Source organism: Patagioenas fasciata, chromosome 5 (genome assembly GCF_037038585.1).
Source record: "Patagioenas fasciata isolate bPatFas1 chromosome 5, bPatFas1.hap1, whole genome shotgun sequence".
In the NCBI taxonomy this organism is placed as follows: Eukaryota; Metazoa; Chordata; class Aves; order Columbiformes; family Columbidae; genus Patagioenas; species Patagioenas fasciata.
Genome location: NC_092524.1, coordinates 17190056 through 17212514, shown reverse-complemented (window position 1 = coordinate 17212514; position 22459 = coordinate 17190056). Strand labels below are relative to the sequence as shown.

The 22459-nt window shown below is 53.5% G+C and overlaps 2 protein-coding genes across 4 annotated transcripts; one reads left to right on the top strand and one right to left on the bottom strand.

Moving 5' to 3' along the window:
- Nucleotides 1-6877: 6877 nt before the first annotated feature.
- Nucleotides 6878-14595, bottom strand: LOC136102757 (cytosolic 5'-nucleotidase 1A-like). Of its 3 annotated transcripts, none has more exons than XM_065840121.2 (7): nucleotides 14482-14595; nucleotides 12615-12665; nucleotides 11718-11885; nucleotides 11231-11360; nucleotides 10545-10667; nucleotides 9290-9468; nucleotides 6878-8737 (listed from the first exon to the last, which is right to left on the bottom strand). In XM_065840121.2, the coding sequence occupies exons 2-7, from the start codon at nucleotides 12657-12659 to the stop codon at nucleotides 8435-8437; spliced, it is 948 nt and encodes a 315-aa protein (XP_065696193.1). In that variant the 5' UTR covers nucleotides 12660-12665; nucleotides 14482-14595; the 3' UTR covers nucleotides 6878-8434. The 3 variants fall into 3 exon arrangements, with proteins under 3 accessions (XP_065696193.1, XP_065696190.1, XP_065696191.1); XM_065840118.2 differs by having other exon boundaries at nucleotides 12615-12673; nucleotides 14482-14594; XM_065840119.2 differs by having other exon boundaries at nucleotides 12615-12670; nucleotides 14482-14594.
- A 1805-nt stretch (nucleotides 14596-16400) lies between these two features.
- SYT8 (synaptotagmin 8) lies at nucleotides 16401-21338 on the top strand. The gene is made up of 9 exons (XM_065839546.2): nucleotides 16401-16538; nucleotides 18193-18327; nucleotides 18690-18847; nucleotides 18992-19087; nucleotides 19327-19494; nucleotides 19711-19878; nucleotides 20079-20196; nucleotides 20622-20755; nucleotides 20845-21338. Exons 1-9 carry the CDS (start codon nucleotides 16469-16471, stop codon nucleotides 21076-21078), a joined length of 1281 nt encoding a protein of 426 aa, XP_065695618.1. The 5' UTR covers nucleotides 16401-16468; the 3' UTR covers nucleotides 21079-21338.
- The last annotated feature ends 1121 nt before the right edge of the window (nucleotides 21339-22459 follow it).

Genomic DNA, 22459 nt, shown 5'->3' with positions numbered 1-22459 from the left:
CCCACAGAGTGGTGGCCAGAGGCGTTGGCTGAGCCTGCTGGATCCCGTTATTTTGGTCAGCCGCCGCTTCCCTTCTGCCTTGCGGGCCTGTGGTCAAGGCGAATGCCACTGACCCTGAGTCAGCAAAACCCAGCACTCTCCTGGCCCCATGGCGCTGCGTGACTCAGCAAAACCCTGTATGGCTCTTTTTGGGCAAGAGGCCAAGGCATGGTAGGTCCCCAGCATCTGTAGCCTTACTCCAGAAGCATCACTGTTTCCATTGGCTCTGGCTTGGGGGTATTCTCCTCTTTTCCCCCAGATACCATCAGTCCCAGCATTGAGTGCTGCAGGTTGCAGCAGGTCAGACATAAACTAACCCAACTGCAGTCCCATCCAAGCAAACCCATCCTCTGCAAGGGCTTTAAACCCCTTTGCAAATGTGCTTTGCAGGCAAAAGGGGTAGTCCCGACGCCAGGCCTGGGGCTCCTCTACACCCTTTCAGGCTCTGCCAGAGCCCATGGTGGAGCCGGTGGTACCAGCCTGCCTTCCTCCTCTTTGAAGTGGTCGGGAAATGTAGCTGGCTGGGCAATGTGCACCTGGACCCCGGTTTGGGGCACCTACGGCAGCTCCTCTGCAAGCATTTCCAGTCCTGCCAGTCTCTCCCAGCATCCCGCGGCTACAGAGTGGGCTCTGGCATGCAAAGATAGGCTGGTGAGGACAGCACGCCATGCTAGCCCTGTACCGTCACACACTGCAGAGCAAAGGCTTTCAGCAGGGTAAAGCAGTCTGGACCCAGTCTGTGTCTGTTTTTTGAATTCCAAGGGATTAAGGGCAATCTTTGGTGTTAGCAAAGCTGTTATGAACAAGCCTTTGCTTGGGCTTCGTGGCAGCAGGGCTTGTGTCTGCATCCAGAGCCACTCTCGCATGAGCACAAGAGGGTCACTGCTTTCAGATGTGCTTCTCTAAACGACTTACATGTCCATCACACTGGTGAGCCCAGATACTTCCCAATGGTTTATTGGGGAAAAGGTAAGATGGGGCTGTGTCAGGGAACATTGCAATACTGATCCTCACCTGGGTGCTTGCAGGATGGAAAGGGACCAGAGGGCTTATCCCCAGAGCATTTAATTGTAGAATCATAGAATAGTTTGGGTTGGGAGGGACCTTCAATGATCGTCTAGTCCAATCCCACTTTGATGAGCAGGGACATCTTCAAATAGATCAGGTTGCTCAGAGCCCCATCCAGCCTGGCCTTGAATGTTTCCAGGGATGGAGAATCTACCACCTCTCTGGGCAACCTGTGCCAGTGTTTCACCACCCTCATTGTAAAAAATTTCTTCCTCATGTCCAGCCTGAATCTCCCCTTTAGTTGAAACCCCTTGTCCTATTGTAACAGGCCCTGCTAAAAAGTCTGCTCCCATATTTCTTATAGGCCCTCTTTAAATACTGAAGGGCTGCAATAAGGTCTCCCTGGAGCCTTATTTTCTTCAGACTGAACAACCCCAACTCTCTCAGCCCTCAGGCCCTCTGATAATTTTCATGGCCCTCCTCTGGACCCCCTCCAACAGGTCTGTGTTTTTACTTGGCACTGGTGGTTTTGGAGCTGAAACTGCAGTGCCTACACACCGGAAGACTTGTGGCCCCAGCAAGGAGCCGGGATTTCTGCATCCAGGCTCCCTCAGCACCTCTGTGGGATGTTTGCCCTGATATCAAGGCCTTGAGAGGTGCAGCAGGGATGTTTAACCAGGAGCTAGAAGCATGTCTGGGTATTTATAGACTTGAACCACGAGAGTTGCACCCTGTTATCTTCAGTGGATAGACTTGGCATGAGCCTGGGCTCAGGAGGTTTTACACATTTTTCCCTGTTTGTGGAGCATTACCTGGAGTGCTGTGGCTGAGGCATCTGGAGCAGGCAGAGATGTGCGAGAGATGGCTGAGAGACCTGTCCCTCCTCACTCCTATATCTGGCAGGGTGGATGAACCCCTTTCCTTGCTGTTCTATCTCCCTGGACAGGGGATGAGCTGGAGTGCTGGCCACAGCAGCCACAGCCATGGGTGTGGGATGACGCGCCCGTGGGAGCGGACGCTTTTGCAACCCTGATCCCTGCCGGAGAGGATTCCCAGAGGGAGGTCGGATGACTCAGCCTTGGCAGCTCCTGCGGGGAGTGCACTCCAGCCCCAGCCCCAGGAGATTAGGGTCCTCTCTGTAGGTGATGCCAGGGTGTGCCACCTGCCCTTTGCCATGCAGATGGGGACCTGACGTCACATAGTTTCAAACACTTTGTTTTTTTGGGGGGCTCTTGCAGCTCCCCCTCCTGCAGTCTGGCAGCACTCTGTCAGGGATGCTATGGCAGCCTCCTTCTCTTTGCATTTGGCCATGCATTCGCCTTCACCGTTTCCTCCATGTTTGTTTTTATTTATTTCATTTATTTGTCACAGTGGTAGCTAGTACCCCAGACTGCAATGACCTGAAGGGCAAGGAAAGCTCCAGCTCAGAAACACCAATTGTTTTTTTGGCCAAGAGGTGTTAAATGCAAAGCTGCAGGTAGGATTTCGAGAGGATGAATGTCGTCTTCAAGTTCAGAAAAATGTTTTCAGGATTTTGAAGCTTGTTGCTGAAGGAAAAAAGAAAACTGTTCTTCAGTCTGAGCTGAGCAGAGCTTACAGGTGTGCAAGCCTAGGCAGGTCTGGTTGCAAACACCCTGACTCTGGGGCCGATGTGAAGCTGCTGGATGCCACTAATTAGCAAGGCCTGATTCAACGGCCCCAAGCCCCGGAGCAAAGCGGTGGTAACTTTTTCCTGGCACAGTACCAGGATCTCGCCCACTCCCAACACCATTTCCTAAACAGATGTAGTCTGCAATGTGAGGGTGCATTTTCCAGTGGCACTGGTACATCCCAAATTACACCTTTTTTCTGGGTGATACCTGCAAAAGCAAATCTGAAGGTGCTTTAGTAACAGCTCTGGCTGGTGGGAAACTTGGGAGCAGGGGAAGGATTGCACTGATCATGGCAAAGGGACTCATCCAGGCTCTGGCCACCATGTCCCAGTGCTGTAGGCACTGGGGGAGATGTCCTGGGAATCACGGGTGGTGGCAATTCCTGGTCTGTCGGTGCCGGCTGGCTGGGGCTGGTTTGGAGGCAGAGCTGGATGGCAGCCTGCTTAAACATTCTTTGGCTGCCAGCATGGGCTTCCGTGACCTCAGGGAGATGCTAAGTGGAGTTGCAAAAGGCTTAGGCTGGGTGGTAATTGTTCCCTTGGTGTCTCTCGCACCGCAGACCCTGATCCCAGCGGCAGGTTAGCGCAGCTCTCAGGTGGCCAGGTGTCACGGCTGTGTGTCACGATGGGCAGGAGCCCTGACCATGGCTTCATCCCCCATGCTGTTTACAGCAGCCTTTGAGCATGGGGTGCTTTCAGCCCAGTGGACTTTCTCCATCATATCCTGCTCTTCAAGCCTTTCCTCTGGCTATTTAAAAAAACCAAAAAGGCTTTCTGCAGCAAAAGGCTTATGGTCTTTAAACCTGTGAGCTGCCTTGATGTCTTTTTTAGGGCTTATTTGTACGCTGCCGTGCCTCGCCTAGCTGCTGCCAAACACAGCACCATTTGTCCCCACATCCCACATGCTCTGTGGCCCCGCCCAAATCCCTGCCACCCCCGTGCCTCATGCCCGCACCTGACTCCACTTGGTGTCGGACGTCCTTCCGCATCCCCCAGCCCATCCTCCCCCATGGCCAGCGACACGCCTGGCACCCATCTCAGGGAGGAGGGGACCTGCTTCACCCCGGCTGCTGGCCCTGGCTGCTCCTTGGGGTGTTTGCCTCACCCAAGTTATTTTGTAGCAAGCTGAAATTGCTAGGGATGGGCAACAACAACGCCGGCAGGCATCAGCAGCAGGCAGCGTGACTGGCGGCTGACGGGATGGAGTGGTAAGTGGCAGTGATGACACCAATTCAACAACTCCCACGCCAGGATGTGATGAGGAGCACCGGGACCCAACTCACCTCGTCGCCCACCTTAAGCAATCCCTACCACAGTCCCCAGGGCTGCGCAAACCTAGCTTGGGGCAGGGGGTATTGGCTTGCAGGAGGTATCCTCCGTGCACGATGCCAAGAAGTGCCTCCAGCCTCATCCAAGCATGCCATCCATCTCGTCTTCTTCACCAGCTCTAGATGCTGTTTAATTATTTCATTTAATTTCCAGCTGAGGTTGCCTCAAGAAAACCATCATTCATGCAATTACTTCTCCTCCATGTGACAAAGCACCAAAGCAATTGAGTTTTCTGGTCCTGGGAGGAGGGTGGGCTTGGAAAGATGAAGGTCAACACCTCATGATGATCCAAGGATTGGCTTAAAATTGCAATGTATTTCCATGGAGTGGGAGCAACCACCCAGCTCCTTTTTGGTGAATGATTCCTGACCTCCTGGGGCAGGTGCTGCTCAGTTAATATGCCCATAAAGGCTTTTAAGCCCCACCTATTTATTGTCACCTTTCTCCTGAGCACTGGCTTCGCTTGCTGCCGCAGCCAGCATTTTCCAACATGCCTGCCTGGGGTTATGATCTTGAACCCATGTTGAAGCACCTTGGCAAACACAGTCTGTGGTTTTGCACACCCTCTCTCTGAGCTTCTGCACATAAAACACCTTGTTAATAATTACTTGCAGCATGGGACTTCGTATCTCAGCCTCTCTGGCTGTGAACCTCTGAGTTTTTCCCAAGGAGCTCTGACACTGGGGTGGTTTATGGTTAAGTGAAAAATGTGGAGACTCTTGACCCATGCTTGTGGCTGAAGGCCACAATTGTAGGTTATGGGTGGAGGGAGGTGCGGGAGCATCCCTGGCAGACACCACAGCTGTGCCCAGGTCCAGCAGTCTCCAGCATCCTCTCCTGCGGCAGCCAGGAGACAATAAAGCCAAACTACTTGGACATTGCCAATGCAGATGTCTGTTAACAGCTAAATATCTGACAGTCTTCCCTTCCTGCAGCACCACCTTTTCATAAAAAATTCCTTTCTTTCTCATAGTGCTAAGCTGTTTGGGGTTTTTTTTAGCATTGCAACTCTGACTGGTGCAGTGAGTGGGGGATTAAGGGCATACTCCTGGGCAAAGGTCTCCTGCAAACTCCATGGGACCAGCTGGCTGCAGCCTCCAATCCCTGGGGTCACGCGTCCCCCCTGAAACAACGGCTGCTTGTTTGGCACTGCTGGCAGGGCTGGGGACAGTGCAGGAGGCAGCCGCCTACCTGTGGCTGAGCTTCCGTCCCCACACAGAGCAGGTGTCATGGGGGTGTCCCAAACAGTGCTGGGTCAGTGCTAGGGAGAACTCCAACCCTGTGTGGGGTTGCTGAAAAGCAATGGCTAGAATCAAGTGCAGGTCCTTGGGGTCCCCTTTGGACCTCTTTGCACCCCTTTGCATTCCTTTGTTTCTTTTCCTGGAGTGGAAACCTGTGAAACCCAGCAGAGCTCAAAGGGAGCCTGTCCCTGTGGGTGACGTGGTGCTGTGACCTGCTGCTGCCTTGCCCTGGTCCCCCAAACCTGAGGTAAATTTTAGAGAAGCATCCTGAAACCAGTCCTCGCACCAATCCCCTTTTGGGCTCTAGCTGCAGCAGGAGACCCCTGGGCACCAGCAACCCATTGAAGGAGGGAGATTGAAATGCCAAGACCTGAGGAACATCCCAAGCATTAATTAACTTATAGATGTCTCCAAGTCAGAAACAACATGTTTGCCCTTGCAGCATGGGGTGAAGCTGCAGTAGTTCTTGCCAGAGGATGTTTTTGACGCTCCATCTTTGGAGCAGGGCAATAAAGAGCAGTTTTGATGCTGCAACTTTGAGCAATGGCCCAAAGCAGCTGCACTTGGCCCCATATAATGCAACCCTGCAAGCCCTGAGTTTCCTTCCTTTTTTCCCATTTTGGGCACATTTCGCCCTGTCATCCCACTGTGCTGACAGTGCTGGAGGAAGGCACGTGGTGCTTTCCCCCTGCCTCAGCAGCTCACATCCTGCAAAGGCTCACATGTGCCTGCCCCCACCACCCTTGACTCAGCAAATTCCCTCTCGGCCAAGGCATTGACTGAGATCCTGCGGGTGCTTGCCAGACATTGGCAAAAGCGATGGGCCAGAGTAGCAGAGGATGTCCAGGACTACCACCAGTGCCACCAGAATAGCAGAGGATGTCCAGGACTACCACCAGTGCCACCACTGCCAGGTCCATGCTGCCACCAAAGCAGCCAGCTGTGCACCATAAGCAGGGCTGGAGACGGGTGCTTGGATCCTTTGCACTGAGCCTGGTGATATCTGACCTGCATAAAAGTGGGGTGAACACCTGTACTTGCTCACCGGGAATGTTTTGAGCATCACGTAATTAATGTTTGCTCAGTGATTGAGGCTGACGGGTACTTAGCGTTATTAGCGAATGATGAGTAGCTAATGTTGTTGCTGTTGTTACCTCGAGACATCTAATTTCAGCATCTGGACTGAGCGAAAAGGCCTAGGGCCAGACTGCCAGTGCCAAAACCTTGTTGGGCTTTGGACCTTTGGAGATGGCTTTCTTGCAAAACTCTGTGCATGGGCGTGCCTGCCCTGCCCTGAGTTTGGCCCTGCGTGGTGGCCACGGTGGCAGGGACAGGACCCATGCCAGTAGCACAGTGGGGCCACCCTTGACAAGGTGAGATTTGCAGGGCCCACCAAGCCCAGGGTAGCAGAAGGGCATAGGTTTGGGGATGCAAGAAACTCAGCAGGCAACTAATCCAAAGCCCACTGAAGGATTCTTGTGTACTGAAGCCAGCTCAATGCATACATATGATACTGGATAAAAGAATCAAATGTCCATAAAGGAGAACCAAGTTATCCCATCCTTCCTCCCATGCTGCTGAATGTGGGTGTGAGGGACAAGTGCTCACATGGGGATGCTAATTTATTTATTTATTGGGGAGAAAAAAGCATTGGTGAGTGACACTTGTGAAGACTTTAAAGAAAAATTACTTTCTGATTGTGCTGAGATTAAAAAAACTAAGCCACTGTCTTCTTTACCTCCTCTGTCCCTAATCCCACTGCCACCCAGCAGGCACTGGCCCAAGCAGCCAGTTTGTATGTTACTATGAGGCGGCTTCGGGAAGCCCCTGGGGCTTCCGGGCTGCCGTATCCCCAGGCAGCACAGTGGCCTCTAGTGGCAACTGCTCGCATCTAGCTCTGGGGAAAGAAACCTGCAAAGGAATCCTGGGGCGCTGCTTGCTCCCCAGGAAAATCAGGAGCAGAGTCCAAACTGCTGAAGGAGAGGCACTAGTGCACGGCTTGGTGCCGGGCAGGGTCCTGAGCACACCCATAGACCCCATATGCCCTGAACAGTCACACAGAATCACAAAACGTTTGTGGTTGGAAGGGACCTCTGGAGGTCATCTAGTCCAACCCACCCGCTAAAGCAGGTTCACCTAGAGCAGATCACACAGGAATGCATTCAGGTGGGGTTTAAATGTCTCCAGAGGAGACTCCACAACCTGTCTGGGCAGCTTGTTCCAGTGCTCCAGGACCCCCACCCTTGCCCTTCTCCCACGGCCCTGGAGACTCACTGAAGCTCAGGCCCGGGCACCCAGTTCTGCTCTGGCCCCGAGGTGCTGTTCTGCAGCCCTGGCCCCTGCACGGCTGGTGCTGCAGGCAGCCCCTCTCCTGTGCCCTCTGCTGGCAGGATGCTGGACCTACATGGCAGCTCTGTCTCCTGGATGGAGCTCAGACCTGGGTTGCAGACTTGTCCCTGGGCCATCTCCTGCAGGTCCAGGAGCTGAGTGTCCTACAGGTCTGGGTTTCCTAAGGGCACTCTGTGAGCAGCCTGCATGCCTAAGGAAAGGTGATGTGTGCTATAATCTCATCTATAAGGGGGAACAGCTTGGGCTTTGTTTCTCCAACCTGGTCACCCATTTCTTAAAAGTTTGTAGGTCCTTTACAGCTTTGAAGTCTTTCTCCCTTTGCTGAGTTTGGCTGGAGCTGTCTGAAGGACGTGCTAGCACATCGGCCTCCAAGCTGCATACGTCTGAGGGCTTCTGTTGGGCAGAGGTCCTGGGTATAAACCTTGGAGACTGTGCACGGCCAAAGCTAGCATTTTTAGTGCTTGGTTTCATGCTTCCTTTAGTTCATGTGGGGCAATAGTTTCATTTATTTCTCTGCAAAAAAGTCCCTAGCTCCTACTGGGTAGATAGATGATAGTCCTCAGTGTCACAGCAAAGGTGTCCATCCTTCCTGAAGTAGTTGCATTTTTTGGCTTTATCCTAAGACCTCATATCAGGAGCAGAAATGAGCATCAAGTTGAGCCTGGTAGCCTGGGCTCTCATGCGATGCTCTTGTACCCTTTCCATGAGGCTTGCTTGCTGCAGGTTAGGAAATCCTTCCCTCTCCACCAGCAGGTTTGCCTTCACCTGGCCCAGTCCTTTGTGCTGCTGAGAGAGAATTTTGCCAGCCTGCAGCCCATCAGCAACAGGAAGGGACCCAGGCAGAAGGTACACCCACATCTTGAGCTCCATGTATGTTATGAAGGCCATCGTCAAAGAAAATGTGGGGCTGGATCTGGGCAAGTATGGGGCCCTTGGGAGCCCCATCCATGAAGAAAGCCTCATCAATGGCCAGACCCCACTCCCGGAGCGTCTTGATGGCTCGGATGCCCATGTCCCGGCCACTGCGGGCAGTCACAAGGTAGGTGCGGATGGGAGATTCTTCCTGGCTGAACTTCTTGCGTATCTTCCCAAGGTGCATGGCAAAAGCCTTCAGGGGACCCTGGAAGCACAGCAAGACACTTGGGAGTAGGTGGGAAATAAAGAGATATTCTCTGTGCCTGTACAAGCTACTTGTTCCTGTTTCAGGGTTCCTCAGGGCTTTGCAGAACACGGGGACACCTGTGCGGTGCAGGATTGGGCAGTACTGGAACTAGTGCTCTGCGCTCGAGTGTTTGGGAGGAAGGTGAGTAATGTGGTATTCATTCTAAACCCTAAGTGACCAGGAAGGTACATCACAGTGAGCAGTGCCTCTGGGTCTGAGTTCTCCAGGCACTTGCACAGCAAGAGGTCCCTGACTACAAAAAGTGACATCGGAGTTAACTACAACCCTGGATATTTGGGAGCTGATGCTCACTTACAGGAGACATTGAGCCAGAGCCAACTGCAGAGGGACTCTAGATCAGGCCCACACCAGGGACCAAGTGGTGGATGCAAAGAGAACCTGTAAGGATTTGAGCTTTTTTGGCTACCCATGCCAAATCCCACATGGCAGAGATGCTCATGGTGGGTGCAGAGCCTAGGGGTGCCCATCAAAGTGGGGTGGCTTGCTCACCTCTCCCATGGGCACGGCCTCCATCACCCGCTCGTACTGCACTGCCCCCTCCAGCCCCTGCTCCCGGAAGACCTGGTCTGTCTCATCAGAGAAGAGAACGGCATCCCCATCAAACACCACACGGAGAGGGGTGCTGGGGGCCTGCACATCCTGCTGGAAGACGAGCGCTGCCGAGACCCCTGTGAGACAGAGCAAAGTGAGGGTCAGGAGGGACACCCCCTCCTGTGGGCAGCTCATGCACAGCCAGGTCCTCCCCATGCAGTGCATCTGCTGTGGTCCCGTCCCACACCACAAATGTTGGGGTCTCCAAGCCAGGGGGCTTTCTGTGGAGGTCAGCCCAGCCTTTCTAGGTCTGTGTTATCCCCCCATGGGGATGGAAAAGAAAGTGCTGCTGATCAGAGACTGATGTCTAGAGAGACACTGAGGTTTGCTAAGAGATGATGGGTGGTGCAGGCATGAGCAGCCCACCTCCTGGTGCTTGCTCACCCTGCCAAGTCTGGCTTTAATACCCAGATTTAGCACTTTGTGATGTGAGTAATAGGGACTGGCACCTCCACTTGATTGGGGCAATTGGCTTAATTACAGGTCTCTTCCTACAAGCTGCTCCCTGCCTGTCCTCATCCATGGACCCAGGCCACTTGTCAGTGCAATGACACTCTTCGAGGAGGCTCCAGGAATGTGCTGTGTAGCAAAGGAAAGGCCAGGCTGCAGATGGCTTGCTCCTGACCTTGAGGGACCTTGGCCAGCTGATGTGCTCATACCCAAGCAAGTTAATAAGGAGGTGATTAACCCCATTAGAGCTGTTGGGGAAACTGCACTCCCTCTGATCCAGGTCAAGCATGTGCTTACATCTATCACTGAGCACATAGTAATTCTGCATGCACCAAGAAAGCAAATTTCTATAACATCATCAAAAAGCCCTGGGAATCACCGATGCACTCTCATTGATTCAGGGATCAGCAACAGGCACTTAAATGTCAGGGAGGGAATGATCAGCCCATGGCAGAGCTACAGCCAGAATTATGCATCAAGCACTCAGTGACTTGTGAAGGCATCTGAGAAACCCTGGTGTGTTTGCAGGCTACTAGCGGGGACAGAAGACGGGACTGAACTGTTCAGGACTGTGCTGGTAATCATTGTGCCATTCATCCCCTTGCCTCTGTGAAAGCACGGGCTCTGGTGGTGCCTCTTGGTACTGAGCTGCTTGAGGTAAGTGTGGTGGGTTTGGGGATGTGGGATGAAGGGGAGAACACACCTCTCTGGAGGGCATTGCAGACATCTGTCCTGTCAGCTGAGAGGAAGAGTTTGACGCTGTGAGACTTCAGGTACTGTGTGGAGTCCTCATCGCTGACGAAGCAGAACTTTGAGATCTCAAGGCCTTTGGGTCAGGGGATGCAAGCAAAGTCTGTTATGGGGCAACATCCTCCATCCTCCTCACAGCTCCACCTTCCCTCATTGCTTTGCTGCAGAGCTCAAGGCATTTCATTTCCCAGTGCTTGTGTGGGGAACCCTCCCATATTCTTGCTGCATCTTCTTGCTCTATTGTTCCTACAAAACTGCAGAGTGCAGTTAAATAGTCCCTTCACCCCTCCCTTAAATGAGCCTTTCTGACAGCACTCAGGGATATTTTTTTTAAGAACTCTGTTTCTTTAGGAGCCGCCTGAGGATGCCCAGGCTGTGCAAAATTCTGCCAGACCCCTTGGTACAAAGGATATAGCTGAAGGGAGCCAGGTTCTGCCAAGGACCCTGTGTGCCGGGTGTGCTCTGGCACTCTGAGCAAGGTGCATGGGACTGGTAGGAATCGGGCTTGTTTCTGAAAGAACCGCTTCCTTTCGCATCCCCTGGCTCTGTACTTGCCAATGATGCTCCCCTGTGATGCCTTATCTGCTTTGCAGCCTCCCAGGGAGAAGCAAGTACCCCCAGGGGTGGGGTCCGCCTTACCGTAGTGCTTGGCACTGTTGACAATGCGCACGCCGCTTTCTGGGCTGTTGTTTGAGAGCACCAGGATGTCAAAGAGGTTTTTCTCTGCCGGGTTGCTCTCCAGGATCTTCTCGTTCACATACTGTGCTGCCTATGAGGAGAAGATGAGACTCTTTTGGAGGGCTTTGACAGGGCTCTACTGCAATTGAGAGGTGAGTGGTTTGTGCTGCATATGTCAGCTATGGCAAGGCTAGCAAGTTATGGAGAGTCAGACAGAGCAACTATCCTGCAAAAGCCATTGCCAGGAGAGCAGGGAGCAGGGTACCCCACTGCGGGGAGGTGGCTATATGAGACTGGAGAGGAGAACAGGTCTCTATGCCCAGCAACAAGGCCAAGAGGCCAGGACAGGCACACCTGGACCCCATGAAGGAAGCTGAGACCTAAAGCTGAGACCTAACGCCCCATCCTGCAAGTGTCTGCATGTGCCCCAGCCAGGCACGGGGCTCACCTGGATGAAGGCAAAGGCTGTGCCCGGAAGCAGGAGCTTGTCCTGGTTGGCCTGCTGATGCCTGGTGTACTCCTCCTTGCCCTTCTCCAGATAGAGCTTGTGCTCCTCCTCGAGGTCGAAGATGGCTCTGGTGGTCACTGCAATGACCAGTGCCTCGCTGGGATCTTTCTGCAGGACAGGGAGGAAAGAGGTGTTGGAGGACAGCAAAGAAGGAGCTTGGGGAGGTGGGGTGAGCAGAGGGACACAGGGCTTCGCTGACCAGGATGGTGGAGTTGGGTGTTGGAGACATCACCCATGTGTCATGGTTCTTGATGCCAGAGGGCCTTTAGAGAAGAGGTACCAAGCCCAATCTTCATCTTCAGGCCACCAAGGATGGGGCAGGCAGTTGTGAAACCCTAGCCTGTCTGGTGAGTGCCATATGCTCTGAGGACAGCACACACTAGAGGAGGTTGTTTCATAATTTTGGTGTCTGTGGGCACAGCACAGCCATGGCCACCTCTTTGTGCTGAACTGAGCACTGCTGGGTTCCTCTGCAGGTATTAGTGGTTTTACCCTTCATTTGTGCCTGCTCTGGAGAGTCTAATAAAGTCTCTATATATGTATAGAAGCTGCTGCTTTCTCTCTGGCCACTCCAAAGTGTAAGTGTAAGCAAATGCACCCATCCTGTCCATGCAACTGGAGGTTCAGCCCTGCAACCTCTTCCAATGTGGAAATCACATGGACCTCATTAGGACCAGGTGCCCAGCAGCCCTGGGACACACCACTTCTGATGAAAACTAGGCATAAGCAACTTGGGCCACCACAACTCCATGTTGTGGTGTATCCTCTCCTGCAGTGGCATTGCAAAACTTGCTTTGGAAATACAGGATGTGTGTTTTGTAATGAATAACCTTTTACCTGTTTCACGTGGGTGTTTATGACTGTGCTTTCAGGCTGTGCCATCTTCAACTTTCCTCCTCAAAGAGAAAATATATAATTAAACTGATGCATTATAGTACAACCAATCTGGAGAGGAAGAAGAGTGGAAAAGAGACAGGGGACATCCTACCCATCAAGTAGAGCAGCCCAAATGAATCTGCTTCTGCTGGCAACAGCTCTGCCCTGAGAAAACCTGGTCTAATAGGCCCAATTAAATATGATGAAAAAGTGGCTTTTCAACCCAAGATCACTGTTTCCCTGCACCCTCCAAGAGTATTTTTCTCAGGGGGATCTGCTGAAAGTGGTTGTGGAGCTCTTTTCCCAGAAAAATAAATCTGCTTTTATGCACCTTAAATGAGGCTTGGAGATTGATTTGGTCTAAAAATCAAAAAATAGGTCAGATTTTATGGGTAGGCTTCTGGTTCACATCTTCTTGCCTTTCTTGCCATTTTTTTGTTTGAATGGTGAATTTGTATCCACAAATATGCAAATTCACTGATGAGCAGTTCATTTGCAGCTGTTAAAGGCCTGAATAAGTAGAGATGAGTGGTGAGGGCTTGCATGCAGGACGGGACCCTGCTGATGGGGCTGGTCTGCCCCTCCAGAGCCCTGTGAGCCAGCCAGCCCCACACTGAAGGTCTCAGTCTAGGCTGTGCTAACCCAGGTCTGGCAGATGAAAGCCACCGTGGGTTACATGGTCTGCCTGTGCCTAGCAGCTGAATAAGAAATCACATTTATTTTTGTACAGCCAAGTTCTGTGGTTTTGGTAACCATCACGCTGTACAATTTTTATTCTATGCACTAGTCAGTGTTGGAAATGGACTTTGAGGATTCAGCCTGTGGGATGGGAACTGTTCCCATTCCCACCAAGGGGGATGCCCTGGGGATTATTTCCACCCAGCAGTTCCTAAAAGTACACTGTAGGGTTTCTCTGGAGAGCAGGGGCAGCAACGACTGTTCTACACAGAAGTGCTGGGAATAGCAAGAGGGTTAAAACCTCATTTACCAGCTCATGCCCTACCTGATTACTGGCTTGGGGTGCTGTGCAAGCATTGATGAAAACCAGCATGCAGTATAAAGGGCAAGTCAGGGTCTCTAGGAAGACCTTTCTTTTGCCTGAATTTTCTTTAATTCATTTTCATTCTTATTCAGGGGCTGTGCAAGGCATTGTCTGGGCTGGTAGGAAATGCACGTGGCTGCTGCTAGCCCCAGGAGCTGGGGCATTGCCAGGGGGCTTGATGCTTCCATGTGCACTCCCCAACTGCTCCTGGGGTGGAAAGCCCCACTGGCAGGGCTGCTCCCCCAGCCAGGTGTGCCTGGAAAGCCAGGAGAGGCTGAGCATCTCTCTGCTTCCTCCATCCACACCCCATGCTGGGAAGGGGTCTTCTCCAACAGAGCAGGACAGATGGTGGCAACCACCAGCCAAGGTGTCTCCAGACAAGGGTCTCCTGAGCAGAGAGAAGCTTACCTCTGACCAAATTTCAGCCAAGTACTCTTCTAAAGGTGAAAATGAAATGAGAGGAGGCAATGGAGCTGAACAGCCCTTCCTGGAGGGAGAACACCACCTCTAATTTCTGCTCTGTCGTTCCAAGTGCTACAAACCCAGCCTGACTTCTCCTTTCCATCTACCTACCTCTAATAACGGCAGTATTGTTCACATACAGATATGCACACAGGCACCCATCTCCGCTGCAAGCCCCCCCATGCCCGCAGTGCGAGACGCGCAGGAAAGCGTCGCAGGCGGATGCTGGCAGGTCCGGCAGCTCCACCTGCAGCTGCGGACGCGGCGCAGCTCTCACCCCCCGCACGCACCGGCGCTTCGCTGGAGAGAAAAACCCAAACTCACCGCAAGTGCTGCCTCCGCTCCCGGCGCAGCCTGTCTGGTGGCAGCAGCCAAACTTTGTCCAAGATGCCGCCGTTTATATTTCCCCCTCCCCGCGCTGGCAGGAAGCTGGAGGAGCCAGGCGGGGTGCAGCTCCGTTCCCCGGGCTGCTGGGATGTGTAGGCAGCGGCGGGGCTGGCGCTGGGCCCGGGCCAGGCTGCATCCGCCGCCGGCATCGCGCCGGCGGCTCATGGCTGCCGGGGCTGGCCTAGGACACGGGCACGCTCTGGGGAAGGGGCTCAGGTCCTGCTTTTTGGGCCATTTCGGAGCTTGTGCTCAGTCGCCGCTCGCCACTCACAAGCGCTGCAGCGGTGCCTATTTCTGTAGCCATGGTACTTACAGCGTGCTGTCCGACCTCTGTTTTCCCAGCCCTCAAATACATAATGGTTTTGGCTGAAAATATAGGGGGATCTGTTCAAGAGCGGCTTGCAGGTAATGCAGGTGTATGCAGGGAGCTGAGCCAGGGAGAAGAGCTGGTGCAGAGTGTGGCAGGGTGCATTGGATACTTGCCACATTTGTAAATTTACTGTAATGTTTTCAGGTCCCCTTTCCTGTCTTTCCTGGAGGCTACCTGTTATGTACCGCAGGGGTGATTTTTGGGCTGGGACCTTGCTCCCCTGGGCAGGGTGTGCAGCACCCAGCCCTGTGAGGCTGGTGCTGGCCAGGGGCAGGGGGCTGACACAGAGGTCTGGCAGCCATCCTGCAGCTCTTCTCCTGCCCAGCTGGGGCACATCCCTGCCCCAGTGCTGGAAGATGGACCAGAGCAGCAGCCTCCCCAGCCTGGCTCCTGACAAAGAAGCTACTGATACGCTCAGCCTCTAGCATGTATGTGTAAACCCCCTTTCCCTGACTGATTTTACTGGGGAAGTTCCCTTTTCCCCTGCCCCTCTATGTATTTTTCCTATATATCCTCTGGGACTGCCAGTTTAGGGCAAAAAGTGTTTTGGCATCTATACATTCCTCTTACCGAGGTTTGCTGCAGCATCACCTCCTGCTCCTGGAGATGATGCTTTTCCTCTGAGCAGCAGGAATGCAGGGTGCTTCTACACAGGGCTGTGTTTCAGGTGGCTGAGAGGCAGCCCCAGTACCTCTTCCACGGCTGGGTGCCCATTGGGACAACGCCTCGGTAGTTACAGGAAAATCTGGCAGGACTGGTGAGCTGGGGTAGCTGAGCAGAGCTGGGATGGGTCTGGTTTTTGGGGTCTCTCCCCTCACATCAGTGTCAGCCACTGGTCACCTGTGGTATCACTCCCTGCTTCTGGCACTGCCCCAAATTCTTGGGCTGACTTTGCTGAATTGCCAGCAATGGAAATGTGCAAACATAAACTTAATGAGACAGAGATGCCAGTGAAATTTCTCATGGCCATGCTCCTGGTGCTGCTCTAGTTGGTGCTGGGGGATAGAGCCACCCAAGCAGCGGCCTTTCACCCCATCTGTCCTCCCTGCCATGTTGGAGCTGAGCATCTCTGTTCATCCCCACTGCTGCACGCACTTCCCAGGACCTCACATATGGTGCCCCTGGGAGCCAATGAGCTGGACTCCCTGGGTGCAGAGCTCCTCTGGGATGGACCCGTCCCCTTGCAAGTGTCCATCCCCTTGTGCTGAGTGTCTGCAGCCACATGGTGCAGCCCAGTATCACTGCAGAGATAACTTGAAGAAGCAAATTTGCTGGGCTGCAGAGCCTGGCAGTGATACCCACCGGCTTCTCACAGGAGAGAGGGCAGGTTTTGCTTCCTGGTCTGGCAGGGAGTTCCCTGCTGGCTTTTCATATGCGTGAGCACCTCTTGGGTCAGTGGTGAGGTGGGGCTGACAGAGCTGCTGGGGCCACCCGGTTCCTGGGCTAGCAAAGCAGACTTTCCTGTTTTGGCCGTGACGCACAGACACCATCTCCACAGCACCCTTGTCTCCGTGTCTGGCAAGGTCCCATCTCACCCCACAACATGTCCCTGCCATGCATGGCAGCTGGGCCAGGAGTCTGCGCAGAGGGAAAGGGAGACTAAGGCTGAGAAGGAGACGTGACGGTAAGTGTGATTTTGGGACTCTGGTCAAGACGGGGTGCAAGCGAGCAGCAGGGATCCCCCAGCTCCTTTTGCAGGAGCTGGGAAGCTCAGGCTACCTGCAGAGCCCATCAAAGTACTGCTTTGCCTGTACTGCCTCTCCTAGACTGCAGCAGGGCTATCCCCATTGTCCCCAAAACAGTGTCTCAGGTCACCCCATGGGGCTGGGCTGAACTTTTTTCTAAACTGGGGCAAATGACAGACTAATGTGACACAGCCCATGGGGATCTGGCAAGGAAAGAGTGATTCTGTGCTGAGTGGGCACCTGCTCTCCTGCACTGTTGTGTCCTCCTACTGCCACAGCCTGAAGCCACAGCCTGGCACCTCCTAAATACCACAGACATGTACCTGGCCACTGATTTCCCTGTGTGGGGACAGGAGAAACGGGTCATTAAAGCTGCTGGCAGCAAGCCTGTGAGTGGAGTTCAGGTGTACAATGGTACAGACCTCCCAAGTGGCACTGGGCAAGTCACTTAACGTGCACACCGTTGCTCCAGTGATGATGCCGCAGGGATGATAACAATTCTCATGTCCCTCCAGCCCTATACCCACATGCAGCAAAGCCCACTGCTGAAAAAATCAAAGGCTCGTGCTGGCTTTGTGTGTTCAGCGTAGGAAAGCGCAGAAGTGGTTTCTCCCCAGGAGGATCCCCATGCAAGGAGCCACGGCTCTGCAGGGTGGGCAGAACGTGGGCAGAGCACAGGCACAGCAAGGCGGTTTTGGCTGCTTGAGCAGGGACCTGCTTGGACACAGTGCCCGCAGCTGCGGCAGCCAAGTCAAACAGGCACATACCTGCCAGTCTTGGTCACGGCAGCGGGTGCTGCTGGCACTGTGATGGCTGCAGACCCCCTCGCCACCCAGCCCAGCTCCTGGTGCACCTCTCCCTCCTCACCCAAAAGGAGTGAGAAGGAAGTTTTGGCTACGAGGAAGCATTCGTTGTAGAATAAGAGTCTTGCTATGGGGAGAGCAGTAGTGAAAAACCATTCTGCTTTAAATTTGAAGACTTCCCTTACGCTGCGTCAGTGTTGCTATGTGCACAGGTTGGGCTTAAACAAAGTTTCCAAACCGACATGACCCGAGCCTGGTGGCACCACTGCCACCTGCAATTTGGGCACCAGACCCACTGCAAGCCCAGGAGCAAACCCACGCGCTCCTCCGCCCTGCAAGACTCGGGGAAATAGCCGAAAAGGGGTGTTAGCTAATGGTGGGGTTTGCCTGGGGCTGAACAAACCCTTCAGCACATGCTGCCTGGCTAGGGAGGAGCCAGCACTAAACAGCTCTTGTCATTTTTTTCCTCCTACAGCCAGGTGATTTCTCAAAAACAAAGGAAAACTCTCAAATCCATCCACCCCCCCCCCCCCCCCCCATCCCCCGCTCCCTCCCCTTCTGAAGGCAGGCTTGCAAGGATATAAATGTAGGGCTAGCTGGCACAGAGCCCTCCCTGCCTGCTGCTCCCTCCTGCTGCATTTCACACCTCATTGCCAAAATGACCAAGCCCTAAATACCTACACCGGGCTCTATGTTTTAATTGTGTTTGCTCTCACTAGAGCCCTGGGCCACTGGCAGCACGCGCCTGCAAAGGAAATCTCCACCCTGTTAATTTTGCTTGTGTCTCCAGGTCACTCCAGCTTAGCCATGGCTGTGGCAGCCAGGAAAGGCATGATGACGGCCTCACCGCTCACCGGCAGCCCTGTGGCCATTGCCACCACGGCTCAGCCAGGCTTCCTGGATGGCTGGCTTAGCCAGATCCCATGTGAGTACAGCAACACTTGCCCTGCTCTCTCACACAGAGTTATGCAGGGAGGACTCCTTGTCTCTGAGGCTATGTATCCGTTTCTCACCCCCTCCAAATCCCTTTTTCTAGCAGGGTCCATTGTGGTGGGAATGTAGCAGAGAGGTACCATGCTGGTTCGGGAGCGGAGGGCATCCTTGCTGCCCATTTGGGGAATGGTCTCCAGCTGCAGCCTCCCTGCATGGGCCCTGTCCAGGATTATAGGGGTGATTTTGAAAGTACAAATCCTTAATACTGAAGTGCCAGGAAGGGGTTTAAATCCACTCTGGTTTTGCTTTGGTTTAACTCTTCTGTTCATCTTTGCTCCCTGAATGTTGCACCAGTACCCAAATGGGCACTCATTGCTGTGGCTGTGGCAGTGGCCGTTCTCTTCGTCCTCTTCCTCATCTGCATCATCAAGTGCTGCTGTGGCAAGAAGAAGCCCAAGAAGAAGGAGAGAGTCAGCTTGCTTCCCGTCAGTGGCTTCAGCGCGGCCTGCCTTGTGCGTCCTGTTTCCCCTCTCCCCTGCCTCCCTCCTCCCTGGAGGTTTGCTCTCACACTGCCCAGTCCTGTGGGTGGTGGGAGCACAGCATGGCCAGGGAAAGGTCTGAGCATGTCCTGAGGGTTGTGCTGCTCTCTGCTGCAGGTCCAGCCTGAGATGGAGGATCTGGAGCGGGGTGTGGAGCAGACAGGGCGAGGAAAGCTGCAGTACTCCCTGGAGTACAACTTCCGTGTGCAGGAGGTGGGGATGCTTGTGGCTATGGCGTGGCAGGGAAAAGGCTTTGCTACTGTATGGTCTCTCTTTGCTCCCCACCAAGGTGGACCATACCCTCTTGCATGTCCCCCCCTGCTCACAGACTGACAAGTCTCACAGCCACATGGGTGGAGGCATCTTTCCTGCTGCACATGCTTCCCACCGAGCCCCCGGTCATCTGCCTTGTCCTTCTCCACCTGGTGACTTTGACCATTGCTTCTTTCAAGCTGAAAGTTGGCGTGAAGCAGGCAGCTGAGCTGAAGGCCATGAACAGTGGAGGCACATCTGATCCATACGTGATCGTCTACCTAACATCTGATGTGAAGAAGAAGTATGAGACCAAGGTTTACCGCAAAACCCTGAACCCTGTCTTCAATGAGACCTTCACATTCCAGGTAAGAAAGTACAGCTGATGATGGTTTTATAGTCTCATGAGGACCATTGGCATGGGCACTGCTCCCCAGGCACAAACCTCTGCAGGTAGGCAGATGCATTTGCAACTGAATGGGAAAGCGTCTGAGAGACAGACTTGTATTGCATCCACCACCCCATCCTGTGGGGCAGGGTTGCCACTAAGCAGTGAGTCCGGGCTCTTGGGTCTTCCCTTGCAGGTACCCCAGGCAGAGGTACCTGAATCCACACTGGTGATGCAGATCTACGACTTCAATCGCTTTGCCAAGCATGACATTATCGGTGAGGTCCGGCTGCCCCTGGCCAGTGTCAGCCTGCAGCACATCATCGAGCAGTGGAGTGACCTGGTGGCAGCCAGTAAAGTGGAGGTTGGTCCTGTTGGGTTGGAAACTCTGCTGGGAGGAATGTACTGTTGCTCTTACTGTGCTTGCCACCACCCCCAGAAGCAGCTCCTTGGGGCAAGCATGAGGGTGGGTGAGACCCGAGAAACCTAGGTTCAGCCTGATGCTCCAGACACAGGTGAGTGAGCTTCTCTGCCTGGTGCTCACCGCTGGTACCTCTCCATCAGGAAGAGCAGCTGGGTGAGATCTGCTTCTCACTGCGCTATGTCCCCAGCACTGGCAAGTTAACGGTGCTTATCCTGGAAGCCAAGAAACTGAAGCGAATGGACTCTCATGGGCTCTCAGGTCAGCAGGAACTGCTTGTGCTCAGATCTCCCTACCCCTGCCCAGGCCCTAATGAAGGCACCTGGAGCTACAAAGCCTTGAAAGCTCTTGATGCAGGGACTTGCTTCCCTCTCCCACTGCCATACCAAGCCCTTGGCAGGCTCCTAGCCTTCCCCAGCACAGATAGCCCAGATTTGGGCAGAGCTGGAGATATCTCCCAAGAGGAGGTGTCATTGCTGGATAGTAGGGGAAGCTCGTGGCAGGAGGAGGCAGGAGGACGTGAGCTCTGGGGTGGGTGGCAAGAGGAAGAGAGATGGATGCTCACCAGAAGGAGTGACAAGTGGGGTGCCAGGCTCTAATTTGAAATGATCTAAGGAAGCTATTTTGTGGCTGAGATCCTCAATGAAAATTGTCACTTGTGCCAGCTTTGTACTCCCTCTCCTCAGATCCTTTTGTCAAGGTGCATCTCATCCTGAACAGGAAGAAATGGAAGAAGAAGACAACAAGTGTGAAGAAAAACACCTTAAGCCCTTACTTCAATGAGGTGTTTGTTTTTGAGGTGCCTTTCAGTCAGATCCAGGTGGGTTTCCCTGCACTGCCCAGGAGTGAGCAGGTCCCCACTGCAGTGAGCCCCCTCCTGCTGACCCTCTTTCTTTTGTCACCTACCAGAATGTGGACATGGTCATTTCTGTCTGGGATCACGACAAAGTGACCAAGAACGAGCCCATCGGCAAACTCTTTCTGGGCTGTCAGGCCACAGGCAACCAGCTGCGGCACTGGTCTGACATGCTGTCCAACCCACGCCGGCCCCTCGCCCAGTGGCACAGCCTGCAGCCCCCGGACGTGGTTGACAAAGCCCTGGGGCTGAAATCCCACCTCAAGCTGCCCCTGCCCCCCAGATAGTTGGGGGGCTTCTCTGGAGGGGAGGGGTGGGGAGGTTTGCAGATGGATGACAGGCTTCTGCTCAGCAGCATCTGGACGTGTTGGTTCAGCTCAGTGTCAGCAGATATGGGACTAGAGGCTCTTTGTGGCCAAGAAATGAGCTGACTGCTGGTGCAGCTCATGCTCTGTGTGATGACTGGAGCAAGGTAGCTCGGCACCCTGAAGCAAGGCTGCATGTGGAGCAGAGAATGCTGGGGGCTGGCTTGTCCCAGCTGCTTATGGGCCGGGGAGACAAATACACAGATCTTCAAGCTCATGCAAAACCACTGAGTCTGTTTGTATTTCTAAAGCAGAGGATGAATGTGCTGGCAGCATGGGGTGGGCAGTTTCTTTGGTTGTGAATAACTTGGCAAGAGGCAAGTTCTTGGGTGGGCCTTATGTGTCCTGGGAACGCTTTTAAACAAGTCTGAGATCTTGAAGCATGGTAAGAGGCTTGAGAGGAGAGAAAGAGGAAAGGCTGGCAAGGGGGGGTGTTTGAGATACAACACTAGCCCCTTAGTGCCTCTGTGATAGCCACACTCTGTGTCCTGACTAGAGCCTAAATGAGACAGCTACATCAGCCACTGGTTGTCCACACGGCTTCATTTTTAGCCCATTCTCAGCCTGTTTTGACTTGTGCACCCCAAGATGCGACTTAGAGAATGGGACTCACCAGTGACCATCCCCACGGATGATGCAGGTGAGGCATTGCTGTTGTCTCCATCCACCCCATGTGGTTCTGCTGTTCTGCTGTGCTGGTGCAGCAAGGTTTGCACTCCCAGCACCTGCAGGTGCTGCCAGGGCAGAGTGGCTGAGGCTCTCAGTTTCCTGCCATGACTAGATCACGCTACCCTGTTGAAGGCTGAGTTGCAGCCCTCATGTCACTTCTGGGCAGGTTTCATGTAATCTGGGAGGTTTTTGTGGGCCCATGTCCCACAAAAAAATCTGCTTTGTGGGGCTTTGGGGCAGGGCAACATAAGTAATGATCCTTCCTAGAAAGATGAGGACGTCAGAGAGGTGCCACTGTTCCTACTTGTCTTTGAGTACGCTGCAGTTTGGGGTGGCTCTGGAGAAGCTCCTCTGAGCCACAGGCAGAACAAAGGTCACTGCATTTGTCTGGAGAAAGGAATTGCTCTTGCTCTGAAATACTTCTGCTACAAAGCAGTCATAGCACATGGAAGATTTGGGCTCCTATAATTGTATTTCGTCTCAAAAGATGAAAGTATAATAATAATAGCTGTTGCCTGGGCTCTGGAGGGCAGAGAGCCTGGCACATTAATGAAGAGCAATTAATATTGAAAAGCAGTTAATCTGCAATTACGCAAAGCTCCACAGAGACACTATCTGAGAGTTAAACAAACAT